The 16,002-nt window shown below is 34.2% G+C and overlaps 3 protein-coding genes across 3 annotated transcripts; all 3 read left to right on the top strand.

The window, feature by feature from the left end:
* Positions 1-1,522: 1,522 nt before the first annotated feature.
* LOC107060284 (protein trichome birefringence-like 21) lies at positions 1,523-3,110 on the top strand. Its single transcript, XM_015307982.1, has 2 exons — positions 1,523-2,020; positions 2,337-3,110. The coding sequence occupies exons 1-2, from the start codon at positions 1,523-1,525 to the stop codon at positions 3,108-3,110; spliced, it is 1,272 nt and encodes a 423-aa protein (XP_015163468.1).
* A 2,399-nt stretch (positions 3,111-5,509) lies between these two features.
* Positions 5,510-8,118, top strand: LOC102585857 (putative endo-1,3(4)-beta-glucanase 2). Its single transcript, XM_006338225.2, has 2 exons — positions 5,510-5,630; positions 5,746-8,118. The coding sequence occupies exon 2, from the start codon at positions 5,860-5,862 to the stop codon at positions 7,903-7,905; it is 2,046 nt and encodes a 681-aa protein (XP_006338287.1). The 5' UTR covers positions 5,510-5,630; positions 5,746-5,859; the 3' UTR covers positions 7,906-8,118.
* Positions 8,119-11,731: 3,613 nt separating this feature from the next.
* On the top strand, positions 11,732-14,665 carry LOC102585521 (endo-1,3(4)-beta-glucanase 1-like). Its single transcript, XM_006338224.2, has one exon. It carries the CDS (start codon positions 12,373-12,375, stop codon positions 14,476-14,478), a length of 2,106 nt encoding a protein of 701 aa, XP_006338286.1. The 5' UTR covers positions 11,732-12,372; the 3' UTR covers positions 14,479-14,665.
* The last annotated feature ends 1,337 nt before the right edge of the window (positions 14,666-16,002 follow it).

The raw sequence follows: 16,002 nt of genomic DNA, 5'->3' as shown, positions 1-16,002 counted from the left end.
AGTATATATTTTCATAGCACCTTCTTCACTTTAGTACTAATTGAATTTGTTTAAATAGTAATATTGCATGAAGATAAATAGTAATATTTTCATAGATCAACAACAATGCTTTGAATGAATTGTTGCCTTCTTTTCCCCTTTGAATGGATCATTTCTTTTACTTTGATATATGGTCAATAATTGAACAATCAAACCAAAACTGATAACAACCAAACCATTAAAGTCTAGTTCTTTCCCGTCAGCCTTTTGCACACATGAACTCTACGCTAAAGACGCGCAGGCACAGCTTCAAACATCATGTTTTAAGCAATTGAAGTATCAATTTGGAATGAAATATTACATTCTGCATGCGTAATTAATAGAAATTGACTTGAGCACCTCAAGGTCTACCAAATCTCTGTTAATAATTAGTAACGTTATTTATATTTTGTCTTATTCAGTTGAATGGATCCAGTTGACTGATTGTTAATTAGTTAATGAATGTCAAGTAGTCATATTTCATGTCCTTCCGTACCACTTGTGTAACGTTTTCATTATACTATTCATGATTCAAACTTTAATTACACTAGAAATTAAGCAATTAACCGGTTTCCTCTCTCTTTTTGTCTCGTTTTTTTCCTGGTTCCCACTCGGTTTTTGGAAATCTGGATTGCGCACTGCAGGGCTTAATTAAGGGGGTGGCGCAACCAGGGGACCAGGGCTCGAATATGAGACCTCATATTAAAGGTGAACAATCTCATCACTACACCACAATTCATAGTTCTTTTTGTCTCATTATTGGTAACTAAAATTTGCCAGCGGTTGTTGACAACTTCAAAGAAGAAAAGAAAGTAAAGTATATTACACGAATTAAGATATCACGTTCTGAATTACTCATATATAAAGCTTCTTCTAATTATAAGTCAACTAGAAATAGACGACCTTTCAGATTCTCTATATATCCACCTTCTCTTTTAAAGTTAACAGTAGGTATTGTTTCATTCTAAGAGTAAATTTCATAGATGGTAACGTAATTATGAGTTTTTTTTCCATTTAAGTTACTTAACTATGCTTTTTTTAACACAAAAATTACAACATTTGTCCTTGCTAACACAAGAACCACATATGTGTTACCCATAAAAAATTGTAGTTATTCAACTAGAAATAGAAAATAAAAGAAGTATAAGATTATTACCCATCAAATTTGGGTTATGGAATAGGTTGGGTCATTTAGAAAAGGCAAAATTTTATAGAAAAGACAGGATATACCCGTCAACTTTGTCATTTAGAGCTGATATAACCCTTGTTGTGAAAATAGCTCTAAATAGCAAAATTGAAGTGTATATTAGAATACATAGTTCAAATCATGTACAACTCTTAGTGTACAATGTACATATACTATGCTGTTAATTAATTACAATTAGTCCATAAAACCAAACATATATTATATATAACTCACATAATATGTTTCATGGCCACTAGTAGTACTGTAGTACTTATATAACTTGACAAGTAATTTTGATCTTTAAAACATCAGTTGCAGATGAAGAGTGGTCCAGCAGAGCTGTTTAAGAGCTTTAGAAAAATTGTTTTACCAATCTTAACGTTACTTCTCTTACTCAAAATCACTTTCTTTTCATTTGATACTAACACTTATTCTTTGCTACAAAATATTGAACCACTCCCTATTAATCATAAGGCCATTACCCAATTACTGTCTCCAGGAATTACCAACAATTCAGAGAAAACAGGGGAGAAACAGCAATTATGTAACATCTTTGTGGGAAAATGGGTGCCAAATCCAAAGGGACCATACTATACAAATGAGACAAACTGTGTGATCGATGATCGACAGAATTGTATGAAATATGGAAGACCGGATAGTGATTTCTTACATTGGAGATGGAAGCCAAATGATTGTGAACTTCCACTATTTGATGCTAATCAATTTTTGGAAATTGTTCGTGGAAAGACTTTGGCTTTTGTTGGAGATTCAGTAGCAAGAAACCAAATGCAGTCCCTCGTGTGCCTTCTATCTAGTGTACGTAAGCATTCAATTTTCGTGCTTCCATCCCATTTTGCTATGTTTTCTGCTACTCATAAAAATTTCGTTACTCAAATGTAAATCTCTATGATAGTTATTACGTACTAATTTATACAAAGGGCAGCTCGGTCCACGATGCATCCTACATTCTAAATGACGATTTGATGCTTATGCAAGTGAAATATGATAAGATGTTACTCATTTAGAAATGCTAAATGACATAATTCAGATGAGAGAATTGGCATAATCATAGTTGTAATATCCAGCTTCCTACATTGTTGCTAATCAATAATATATCATGTTTATATCGCAGGCGGTCATTCCTGTAGACGTATCGGAGACTCCGGACACAAGATTCAGGCGATGGTTGTATAAAGATTACAACTTTACAATCATGGCCCTGTGGTCTCCACTGTTGATCAAATCCCATGAAACTGATCCTAGTTACACTCTCATGAATCTGTATCTCGACAAGGCCGATGATGCCTGGGCAAGTCAGGTTGACAAAGCTGAAATTGTCATAATCTCTGGAGGCCAATGGTTCTTTAGGCCATTTTTGTACTACGAAAATGATCAGCTCATTGGATGTTACCTATGCAATGATAAAAATGTTACAAAACAGAGCCATTTTTATGGATACAGAATGGCGTTTCGTACAGCTTTCAAGACCTTTTTAAGCCTGAAGAAATTGAAGGGTCGATTGGTAATGCTAAGGCCATACTCCCCTTCACATTTTGAGAATGGGGAATGGAATAATGGAGGGAATTGCAATAGAACAGGTCCCTTCAAGAAGGAAGAAATGAAATTGGACGGTTACGAATTGAAGATGTATATGACTCAATTGGAGGAATTTAAGGCAGCAGAAAGGGAAGGTAGAAAAAGGGGCAGTGTCAAATTCAAATTGCTTGATACAACTGAAGCAATGGTAATGAGACCAGATGGACATCCAAATCATTATGGACATTGGCCAAATGAAAAGCAAATACCTGATTGTGTGCATTGGTGTATGCCAGGACCTGTTGATACTTGGAATGAGCTTTTGTTAGCAACTCTAAAGATGGAAGGAGATGGATTTATTCAGAGATAGAAACTGAATTTTTTAGATGTATTCTTGGTACATTAATAATAGTACTAACTTTTTAGATGTACGTGTAATAATAATCTTACACGAAATCTCCACAAGTTCTAGTAGTCCATGCAGTTTTAACTTTTAACCATGCTTTGCTATGTCCGTAATCAAATCTTCAATCAATGCTATGTCCTTGCGATGCATATAAACTTATGTTAATAAAGGTTAAGTTTTCTAAACCTTGGGAAAATTTTCAAAATGTCATTATTTTAGCATTTAATGGAACCTCTTATCAACATTTTCAATATTTATTAAAAATGTCAATAGTTTAGCTTGTTATTCTTCTGATTTATGTATTTTTTTTATTTGTTTGATTTGAAAGAATACAATTATTTAATAACAAAAAAGAGAAAATCATGGGAGAGAATATTCACTTAAAATTCTCATCAATTACAATTTCAAAAGTAATTGATTGTATTCATTCCAATATGTATGATATGTGAATTTGTATTCATTATGGTTTTCATGTTTGGGTTTGGATAATGACATTTGTATTTCTTTATTAGTTTGTATTCATTCTAATAGATAAACCAAATTGATTTGTAGTTATTTAAGAAGTATATTTGTATTCATATACTTATGTAAACTCATGTTCATTTAGAAAAGATACAACATTGGTTTGTATATTTTTTCAAAAATGTATATTCTTTCTTAAAACTCCAACAATATTTGTATTCTAGTCATCAAAACATACAAATTTACAATCATAGTAACAATCAAAATTTGTATTTCAAAAAAATAAATGTATTTCATGACAAAAATTGTATTTCTTATCTGTTGTGTATTTCAAAAATATATTATGTTCAATGTCTAATTTATAGAAGATTTCAAATTATGTTGTATTTCAAGCATCCAACATACAACAAAATCAAAACAATTCAATCATTCATTGTTTGTATCCCAAGAAGATTACAAATAATTTTTTTTTTTTTTTACTTTGAAATATGACCGGTGACTCTGTACTTTTATCTCCTTTTGGTTCTTCTGCATGTGAGAAAGATGCAAAAATACTTCAATTCATTGAAGAGATAACTAGAATTGTTGATGTCGTCTAACAAAGTGTTTTGAACATACAAAATATGATCCAAATCCATTTTTGAATAACTTTTTCAATAGCCATTTTTGAATCACTTCCAAACAAATTAAAGAATCACCAGTTAATAAATACATGATCATTTTTATATTTCATCGACAATCTCGAAGTTCAACGAAATCAGTCAAATTCACTTCGAAATCCCAATAGATTATTTCAAAATTTTCTTCCTTAACGAAAAAAATCGCAAATCAGTCGAATTCACTTCAACAAAGGTTGAAAATCTTTTGAATGATTTCTGAGATTTCTTAGAAAAATAGAGGAATTTGATTTTAAGAATGCAAGATTTAAGTTAGTTGAGGAAATCATGAGAGAGAGAGAAAGATATGATAGAATTTCGGTAGAAAATTTAAAGAGAAAAAAGTGGATAATGGAGTCTTTTATTTTTTTACTTTCACACTTAATTGAGTAAAAAAGTGGATCTAATTTGAGAAATAAAAGGAAGGTAGATGAATTATATTAGGATACATTTTATTTACTAAAATATTGATATTTTGACATTTTTAATAATTATGTTAAAGATTTTGACTAGTTAGCTAATTTATCCTTGTTTAAAAACTTGATTATTTTGTTGTCAAACCAATTGGGTGGATAAAAGGCCAAGTTGGTCCATTCGTTATGGGCTAAATTTTCAGCCCAACCCAAGGCTGGTCCTTAATCAACGTCCAATAAGCAGTCAGCGGGACAGGTGTTTTGTTGATTTGAGAAAATAAGTGTCTTGATCGGTGGAGTTCCCAATTCCTTCAGAAATTCCCCCCTCCATTGTGTCCATACTTACTCTACCAGATGCCTGTTAAATCAATGACCTGTCTCACACCCTCACTTTGCTATCATCGTGACAAATGAACTACAAAATTTATACCAACACTCTTAATTAGAGGTCTCAAATTTGAATTTTGAGTAGAATGAAATCCTCTCAGATGAATCATGTAGTGTACTATTCAAATTTTACTGAAACTCCAATTTTTGAAAAACCAAAAAAAACTTGCAAAATCTGTAGTTTCCAATACAGTACTATTAAATGTAGATTGAAATAAATTAATTACACGTTTACTATGTATAATAAATTATTACGTAGGCCTTTTTTCAGTAACATGTAAAAATAATTTAGCCAATCTATAATAAAACACTGATATCTGATTCTTTGCTTCCTAAATTATCCAGTTTAATTTAATCCCTTCCCAAATGGTTAACTTACACCTACAGATATCTATTAACTACTATACTCATCTTTACTTGCAATCAAACTCTTCCCTTTCTTTCAGCTCCAGCATATAGCAAGCTAGGTCCCATTCATTATTTTCATGGAGTTGAATTCTTGAAATTTCGTTAAAACTAAGTCAAATTTCCATCTCTTTCCTCTTTGCTGGCGGCTATTCGAACAGGTATGTATGTTTCTCAACTACTTCTCCATTCTGACGTACCAAAATTGACAGTTCTACACAAATAAAATATGCACTTGACGCAATTAATAATTTTTTTATATTGATTATTTTTCAGATCAAATTAACGCGCTTAAGCTTTCGATATCTTATCAATCATGGTGTTGAAAAACCTAACAAACCCTATAAAACCCCTCCACAGCCAACTTCATATTCCTCACAATCCTTTGCCATGGCATTATCCTCACAGCCTTTCATCTTCCCAGGTACCCAATCAACTGTTCTACCTGACCCATCTGCCTTTTTTGCTCCTCATCTCCTCTCGAACCCTTTGCCCACTAATTCTTTCTTCCAAAATTTCGTACTCAAGAATGGTGATCAACCTGAATTCATACACCCATTTATCGTCAAATCGTCGCTTTCATCCCTCACTATTTGTTACCCATCTCAGTTCCACAATCCGGCTTTTATTTACCAGACTTTTATTGCTGATCTGACCATCAGAGCGTTGAATAATCCCAATCCAAATGCACCCCATGTAATTTCATCCTTTGATGATCTTAGTGTCACATTGGACCTTCCCTCTAGCAATCTTAGGTTCTTTCTTGTTAAAGGTTCCCCCTTTATTACGTGTAGTGTTATTGAAAATGTAGCGATATCGATTTCCACAATTCACGCCATTCTTCAATGTTCTCCCAATGGTAATCGTACTAAATATACTATCAAGCTCAACAATGGGCAAACTTGGGTTTTGTATGCTTCATCCCCAATTGATTTGAGTAATGATGTATCGTCTATCACGTCTGGTGTGTTTTCCGGTATTATTAGGATTTCTTGTTTGCCAAATTCTGATCAAACTAGTGAAGCAGTTCTTGATCGTTTCAGTTCTTGTTATCCTACAAGTGGTAATGCTGTTTTCAAGCAGCCATTTTGCGTGGAGTACAAGTGGGAAAAGAAGGGATGGGGTGACTTGCTTATGCTGGCTCATCCCCTCCATCTTCAGCTCCTTTCTGCTGTGGATAGCTCGGTAACTGTCTTGGAGGGATTTAAGTACAATAGTATTGATGGTGAGCTTGTTGGTGTTGTTGGAGACTCATGGATATTGAAGAGTGACCCTGTTTCTGTAACATGGCATTCCATTAAAGGTGTTAAGGAGGAGGCATGTTTAGAAATAATTGATTCGTTGAATAAGGATGTTGCTGCCTTGGATTCAAAGGGAGTATCTACAACATCATCTTATTTTTTTGGAAAATTGATTGCAAGAGCAGCAAGGCTGGCATTGATAGCTGAAGAGGTTTGTCACCTTGATGTTATCCCGGCAATCCGCAAATTCTTGAAGGATACAGTTGAACCATGGTTGGAGGGGACTTTTCAAGAAAATGGTTTCTTTTATGAATCAAAATGGGGTGGAATTGTGACTAAGCAAGGGGCGTTGGATTCGGGAGCTGACTTTGGTTTTGGGGTCTATAATGATCACCATTTTCATATTGGTCATTTCCTTTATGCAATTGCAGTGCTAGCCAAGATAGATCCCATCTGGGGGAGGAAGTATAAGCCACAAGCTTATGCACTTATGGCGGATTTTATGAATTTAAGCAGGCGATCAAATTCAAAGTATGCCCGGTTGAGGTGTTTTGACTTGTGGAAGCTGCACTCTTGGGCTGGAGGATTGACAGAGTTTGCTGATGGACGAAACCAGGAGAGCACAAGTGAAGCAGTTAATGCATACTATTCAGCAGCTTTAATGGGTTTGGCCTATGGGGATACCCATCTTGTTGCCATTGGATCGACCCTTTCAGCTTTAGAGATTCATTCTGCACAGACTTGGTGGCATGTGAAAGAGGGAAGCACTTTATATGGGGAAGAATTCACAAAAAACAACAGGGTGGTGGGTGTTTTATGGTCTAACAAAAGGGATAGCGGCCTTTGGTTTGCTCCACCTGAATGGAAAGAGTGTAGACTTGGAATTCAGGTCTTACCAATATTGCCCATTACTGAACTTCTGTTTTCAGACGTGCAGTTTGTGAAGCAGTTGGTCGAATGGACACTGCCAGCTCTGGCAAGGGAAGGGGTTGGGGAAGGGTGGAAAGGGTTTGTGTATACTTTGGAAGCAATATATGATAAAGTGGGTGCTCTAAACAAAACTAGGAGCTTAACTGGGTTTGATGATGGAAATTCTCTTTCAAATCTTCTATGGTGGATTCATTCTAGAGATGATGAAGTGGGGGAATCTGATAGAGCAAGCAAGTTCTGCTGGTTCAGACACTACTCTCATTGATTCTTTTACGGTGCGTTACATTTGAGTATTCTCAATATGATCTGATGGGGACAAAAAAAAAGGATATTTTGTTTGGTGATTTGGTATTTGTCTTTTCTCTTTCTGTATATAAATTTGGAGCGCTATTTTGCAGCGCAATGCACTGTGATATGATTGCTGTAATTTTCTGCCAGATCTTGAGTTGTTATGAATAAAAGTCCAACTTTACCAGAATTTTGGTTCCTTAGAATGAAAAACAAAAATAATGCAATGTACTAATAATTTGCTAAGTTGATCAGCGGTGGTACCTGTAATTTCCAAATTGAGTAGGTGAAGCCGTGAGAATATTGCTACTGTGTGTTAATCTTTGTGTATCTGAGGTTGATTTCAGACATTTCTAATATTTGATGTGAAATTATCAAATCACATGAGGTGAAGGACGCTAATGTTCGTAGACATAAATGCTTAATTTGGATTTCTGGTGGAGATATACATTAAATAGTTAGTGTAGATCTGCTTGTTATGAGTGGAGATGTAATCTAACCAACCAAATCTCTTATAGTACTGGAAAAATAAAAACACTTGTTTGCAAATGAAAACTGATTGATCTTCTGGTGATCTGAAAATTCCAAGCTGAAATCTTTCTGTGTGCTGCTGCTTGAAAATCCTTGTTCTTCGATCTCTGTTCTTGTTTTTTGGACATGTATGCCTGCCTCCATGGTTGCTATATTTTTTGACCCCTTTTCAGATTTTCAACTAGCAGGAAGCTGTTACTCTAAATTTGTCTTGAAATCTGAGAATTATTGGGGTTTTGTCTGTTCCTTCTTTGTGTTTCCCTTTTTCTTTTTAACTCAAATATTCTGTTGGTGGGAATTTTGAAAGTGAAACAATTGCCCCTTTCATTATATAATGTTCTTATACATTTAAGGCAAGTAAGAGGTTAGAGGCAAAGGAACATTTCAGCATCGTTGAAAATGGTGTCCAAAAACATGAAAGGAAATGAGTAGGCTGTGTTGAAGTCTTACTTCCACTAGTATGTTTGAGGGAGTACTGACAGTATCTGGTCTCGGCTGTTTAAAATGGAATGAGGTTAAGAGTCATCAGTAAAGAGGGATACAAAGATGTGAAGGAGCTAGGTGAGTATATTCATGCATCGGATATCTGACAACTCAAGTGAAAAACTAAGTCAACCATTTCAGGTACATATTCTACTATAAGGGCCTAAGGTTACATACTGTGTCATTGCTTATAAATAGTGCAACTGTTGAATGTGTTTTCAGTTTAAACTGTTTATTATTAGATGCTTCTAATAGCACCATTTCCTGTACAGAAGTTTTTTTTACCAGTAGATGGCACCTTATCCAGTTGTGATTGTGAGTGAATTATCTATGGTAACATCTGGCTTCGACATCTGACTTGCTTCCTCAAGGTAGACCTTATGATTTGGTTTCTACAGTATGAAGTTTCTAACCATGTCGAATGATAATCTAGTACCACTGTGTTGATGGTGCATATATGATGCAGCCTACATTCAAAGCAAGCCTTCTCATCGGCTTTCTCAACACATTAGTACGTATTTCATCCATGAGGTCTGACTTGAAAATGTAATCTCTGATTATCCATGAGGTCTTATAGTTATTATAGCGTGATTAAGCTAGCCTGCTTTTACCAGGCAGAAAGGTTACAATTCTTGACAAAAATTTGAAGTTGCAGGATAGTTTGATAAATTTTAGAAATGCATCAATTAGAACCTTGTCAAAGTGAGCCATTTTGCATATAAAGATCATTCGTGACTATTTGCTGCAACTTAAACACTTTCAAACTTGTTCCACCAAAAAATATTCTCACTTAAATCCAATGTCAAAATTCTCCTCTTTTCTTTCTTTTTTTTTCTAGGAAAAAGTTACATTTTGAGATTGGAAATGGAAATAGAAGTAGTAGCAACAGAATATTCCACTAAATAATTTTTAATTTTTCTTTATTTTCTCTGCTTATTCTATTAAGGGATTTTTTGGTGGCAATATTTTGGGCTTTTGTGGCGGCTTTTGTTGCCGCTAAAGGCCTTCTTATTCATGTATTAATTTATGTATAACTACATGATGTTTTGTAGGTAAATAGAAAATAAAGTTATTTATGTAAAAAATTATTACGATCTTTAGTTGATAAATTAGAAATCTACTTAACTAATTCATGTATAAATTATAAGAAAATCTATATATTATTTTATACCAGATAAAATATGAAATAGCTAATTTATGTATAAAATAATAGTATATAAATTCACTCATAACTAATTCTTATATTACTATTACCTTCGTAATTCTTACTTGTTACCGAAACACCTCCTTTCTCAATCATTGATACCATTTCCCCAAGTCTGAATGATGTGATGCGATGATTCAAGCACATTGACCGCAGCCCGCATGATGGTGACAGACTTGATCGTCAATGAAGCCTCTTATTTTTGTTCGTTCTACTTTTAAAATATATATTTGCTCGAGGATTAATTAGAAATCAACCCTTTGTCTTCAAAATAAGAATAAAATCTGTATATATTATTTATTTTGTAGATTACACTGGATATCTGTGATTAATAAATCCAGAAAATATAGTAACATGCTTTCGGTATTTACGAATAACCTTAAAAGGTTACAAATTAAAGTCATAATGCATCTTTAAACCAAGACGCCCATTTTATATTGTTTGATTTAGCCCTAGCATTACGTAGGAGTAAGTTATTTTTCCAGTGCTTGATAAAAAAAAAAGGAGTTATTTTTCCGGTGAAATCTCTTTGGTTCCCAGCCCTTCATGACACCCATTTTATATCTTTATTGATTAGGTGAAAATTACTCATTCCGTTTCAAATTAGATGTGCATTTTCTAACCATAGCTATAATTATGACGCTTTAAAAGACTTAAATTCTAAGGAAGCTCTTGAAAGCCTTTATTTAGGTTCTATAATAAGGAGGTGTAAATCTCAAAAGCCTTTGATGCTTCGGTACTGCAAGCAACTCTTAAACCCCCCAAAAAAAGTTTTTGACTTCCTCTTTTGAAGATTTAAGAGTCGGACGGCTTTCTTTGCTCTAGCTTGGCGAATCGCATCTCTACAATGACGTTTGTGCGTTTTATATGGTGATTAAGAAATCATTAATAGATTAATCAACTTTACTGTTTTTCCCTTTGTGCATATTAATTAGCCTCTTGAAAAAATAATTCTTAAATCTTCAGAATTTATTTAAACTTTCAAAGATCATATTAATTGTAGGGTAAATGAAAAAAAATAAATTAATTCTATTCTAATTTAGTAAGTGACCAAGTAATATGAAACAAATATTTTCACTAAGATGTTGAATATGAGACGATTGGGATAGAATTTTTTTTTCCCTGTAAATGTCCCTTTTGGTCCCCAACCCTTCATCATTCCTCCCAAAAAAAAATGTTACTTCTCTTATTTTAGCTGGCTCCCATAACACACACACCAAAAAAAAAAAAATACTCCCTTCATTTTCATGTCGTCCATACTGCACTGCTACAAATAGATTGTTATTAATATCTGTTATTTTACAAAATTAATGCATAAATAACACTATTTTTTCTATTTTATCTTTGTGAGTTCTAAGGTTTTTGAATATATATATTTGACCAACATAGAAAAATTAAGTAAATAATTCATGTCCATTAGTCAAATAAATTAATTCATGTTCATGGATTGCTTAAAAAACATTAACTAAGGGCAAAATAGTAAACATAGTTATTTTGTTAATGCACATGAAATCTAAAATGATAACATATAAATAGAAACGGAGGGAGTAATAATTATAATACTCTAATAATAAAGGGGGTGGGTGATGTTTTATTTGTTTTAGCTAGCAACTTTGAACTTACCGTTTCTTGAAGCACTTTCCTAAAGTATACACTGTTTATACTCTAGATCATGATGTGCTAATCAAAATATAACCACCAACTTCACTGAAATTGGAAATTGACCTCAGCACCCAACGGCTCAAAATGTGTACCAAATATCTGTTAGTAACGTTCACTATAATTTGTTCTATTATATCTGACTCTCATTTGTTAATGTCAAATACCAGAGAGTAGGTCAATATGCTTTGTCCTTGTGTAACGTTAATATTCAGAAATTAACTTTAATTACACAAGAAATTAAGCAATTAGCCGGTATTCCTTTTCCCTTTTGTCTCTCTCATCTCCTCTTTTTCCTCATGTTCGTTCCCCTTAAATTTGCAGAAATCTTGGACTTTTCAGCAACTAAAGCTGTGCTAGCCAGCTATTCTTGACAACTTCATAATAAGTATGAAACACGAAGATGTCACGTTCTGAATTTCTCACTTATTCAAAGTCAACTAGACAATAGAGAATCTTGAGATTCAGATTTTCTATCCATTCCTAATCCACCTTCTCTTTAAATTAAACCAAGTAGCCAAAATATTAAAAAGGGTCTTCCAAAAATCTCTTCTTTAATCATCTTGAATGGGAGCTGGTGCTCCAAATCCTCTGTACAGTGAGTATTCTATCCTAAACAGCTTGAAAATGGTGCCACTTTTACTGTTTTATGCATTTTCTGTTTTGGTTCAGGGTTATAATGCTGAATTAACCTTGCACCCAAAAACTCAATTTCTCTTCCCTGAAGGAAAATCTTTAGTCTTGCCTGAACCATCAGATTACTTTTCTAGCCAGCTTGTATCTACTCCTTTGCCCACTAATTCATTTTTTCAAAATTTTGTACTCAAGAATGGTGATCAGCCTGAGTATATTCAACCTTATCTTATTCGCTCTGCTAACTCCTCCATTTCTATTTCTTATCCATCTCAGAACATTTCCTCTGATTTCATTGAACAGATTTTTCGCCCTGATTTGACTATATCTGCTTCTAAGAATCCTAAGCCAAATCAGCGCCATGTAATCTCATCATACAGTGATCTTAGTGTTACTTTGGACTTACCATCGAGTAACCTTAGATTCTTTCTTGTAAGAGGTAGTCCTTATTTGACTTTTGCTGTCAATGGGAACACTTCAATTTCAATCTCAACGGTTGATCCAATTCTCAAGCTCTCGTGTGATAGTTCTTTTACTAAGTACACTATCAGACTCCGGAATCGTCAAACGTGGATCCTATATGCATCTGCTCCGATTCATTTGACTGATAATGTATCCACCATTAAGTCTGGTGGGTTCTCGGGTGTTATTCGGATTGCTCTCTTGGCTGATTCTGATTCCCAATTTGAGAAAATACTTGATAAGTGTAGCTCCACTTATCCTGTTTCGGGAAGTGCCATTTTGGGGTCTTTTGCTCTCAAGTATAAGTGGGATGTGAAGGGTGCAGGGAAGTTGCTAATGCTTGCTCACCCTCTCCATCTTCGACTTCTTTCAAAAGCAGATGCTTCAGTAACTGTGCTGGAGGATGTCAAGTATAGTAGCATGGATGGTGAGCTTGTTGGTGTAATTGGAGATACATGGGATCTTGAAGCAGAGTCAATCCCAGTATCATGGCATTCGATTAAAGGTTTGAATAAAAAATCAATCCCTGAAATTATTCGTGCACTAGGTAACGATGTTAAGACTTTGAATGCATCAAACATATCTGCTACATCGTCTTACTTTTACGGGAAATTGGTTGCTAGAGCAGCAAGATTGGCATTGATTGCAGAAGAGGTTTCTTATCCTAAGATAACACCAGTAGTTGTTCAATTCTTGAAGGATATGATAGAGCCTTGGTTAAACGGAACATTTGGTGCCAATGGCTTCTTCTATGACAAGAAATGGGGTGGACTTGTGACTAAACATGGGTTAAATGACACAACAGGTGATTTTGGTTTTGGAATTTACAACGATCATCATTTTCATTTGGGATACTATATATATGGCATTTCAGTGCTTACAAGATTTGATCCTGCATGGGGAAAGCAGTACAAGAGTCAAGCCTATTCTTTAGTGGAAGACTACACGAACTTGGGACCGAAGGAGAACCAGCATTACACGCGTCTTAGGTGTTTTGACTTATGGAAGCTACATTCTTGGGCTGCAGGGCTGACTGAATTTCCATTTGGGAGAAATCAAGAGAGCACAAGTGAAGCAATTAATGCATATTATTCAGCAGCATTGATGGGATCCGCATATGGAGATGCTGATCTTGTTTCGGTTGGCTCAACTCTTGCAGCCTTCGAAATTCAGTCAGCACAGACTTGGTGGCATGTAAAAGGAGACAACGAAATATATGCACCAAGATTTGTCAAGAATAATAAGGTTGTTGGTATTTTGTGGTCTAGAAAAAGAGACAGCATTCTCTGGTTTGCTCCAGCTGAGAGGAAAGACATTAGGCTGGGAATTCAAGTTCTACCAATATTGCCAATCACTGAGGTTGTGTTTTCTGATGTTGATTATGTGAAGGAGCTTGTGAAATGGGCACTCACTAGCGTACCCAAAAACAGAACTGAAGAAGGATGGAAAGGATTTGTTTATGCCTTGGAAGCAATTTATAAGCAGAAGCAAGCTCTAAACAAAGTGAGGGAACTAAGCAGTCATGATGATGGAAATTCACTCTCAAATCTTTTATGGTGGATTCATAGCAGAAAATGATCAGCATTAAACTTGAGAAGTTCACTAATTATGATATTCTTGATGGGTTGAACATTTCCATTTGTTAACTTCATACCAATGTGTTTAATAACCAATGTCACAAAGTTCATATTTTACATTGTTCTTTTACATGAATAAATATGCACAATGATCAATGGAGTTGCCAAGTAGAATTTTGTTGCTTCTATATTCTGTTTCTGTTACATATCTTGAACTCGAGATACTAGCAATTGACCCTTATCCACTAAGCGAAATGCCACTTGAACGAACACCTGTGGAACCAAGTAGGCTGATTAACACCAGTTTGTTCGTGCAAACAGTAGTATAGAATTTTAACCAAGCTGTATCGGCCAAGTAATTATCAAACAAAATAAAAATAAAAATTTAGCGTTCGTGATTTAGTGACACCAATTTGTTCGTAATTTCTTCTTTATCTGTTCTAGTACCATGATTATCAAACAAAAAAAAGGAAATTTAGTGAATGTTATTGGCAAAGTAACACAGAATCGCCTTTGTTAGAGAGCGCTTTACCCCAACGTGGGACTTTCCGGCGCGAATCTAAATTTAGTTGGACTCCAATGTGAGTATCGAACACCGAATGAAAACCAAAAAAAAAAAAAACGTTAGATGACACCCCATTGCGTGCAAATATGTTGCCTCCTATTGAAGAAGACAAATACAACAACTCTCTTTATAGATTCTAACAACATATGTTTGATTTAACCTTTTGATGCAAGAAAAAGTAGGCCTTTAGGGAGCCAACCTAAAACATTAGCTGGACCCTATGGTTGCCTAGTTGTAACTTGACATATTATATACTACTACTCCTAACAATATGGCTTAATTCTGGTGCAACTGCCAAGTTTGCTGCATCATTAGTATTATTGCTCATCTGTTCCAATTCACGTAACACTTTTTTATTGTTTGAGAGTCAAATTATTTAAGTTTAACTGAAAATTTGTGCAAAACTTTTTAAAATTTTTTGAAATGAAATTTATATATTATAAAATACGTTAAAAGTACTTTACGTTTCAATAATTGACAATTCAAAATATTTAAAAGATATACGAATAATTTATGATCAAAGATAAACTTGTTTAAATCTCAAAATCTGAAAATGCCACGTAAAATGAAAATGAGGAAGTATTATTTTTTTGGGTGAGATCTTTTGAGATATTCATATGCTTTGTAATTATATTGTTCTTTGAAGAAGCGTTTGCATTTCAATTTCCTTTTTTTAATCATGGTTTGGTGGACAGCGCGTCCAGCGAAGTGACAACAAATAAAAGGGGTGCCAGCGCCCATCTGAACTCTTTGCATTGACTCGAGCTATTTTTTGTGTTTTTTATGAAACAAAGATTTTATTGATTAAATATTTGTAAATACAACTTTTATTTACTTTTTAAATTCTTCTCGCTAAATATTCCCCTCGTCATGAAAAAATAATTACTCTATTTTAGAGAGGATTGATTTTACAATTATTTTTTTGCCAAATGTTCGTTAATTACAAATAGAAAGAAATGT

The sequence above is a fragment of the Solanum tuberosum genome, unplaced genomic scaffold (genome assembly GCF_000226075.1).
Source record: "Solanum tuberosum cultivar DM 1-3 516 R44 unplaced genomic scaffold, SolTub_3.0 scf00004, whole genome shotgun sequence".
NCBI lineage: Eukaryota > Viridiplantae > Streptophyta > Magnoliopsida > Solanales > Solanaceae > Solanum > Solanum tuberosum.
This window is presented reverse-complemented; position numbering and strand designations above follow the sequence as displayed.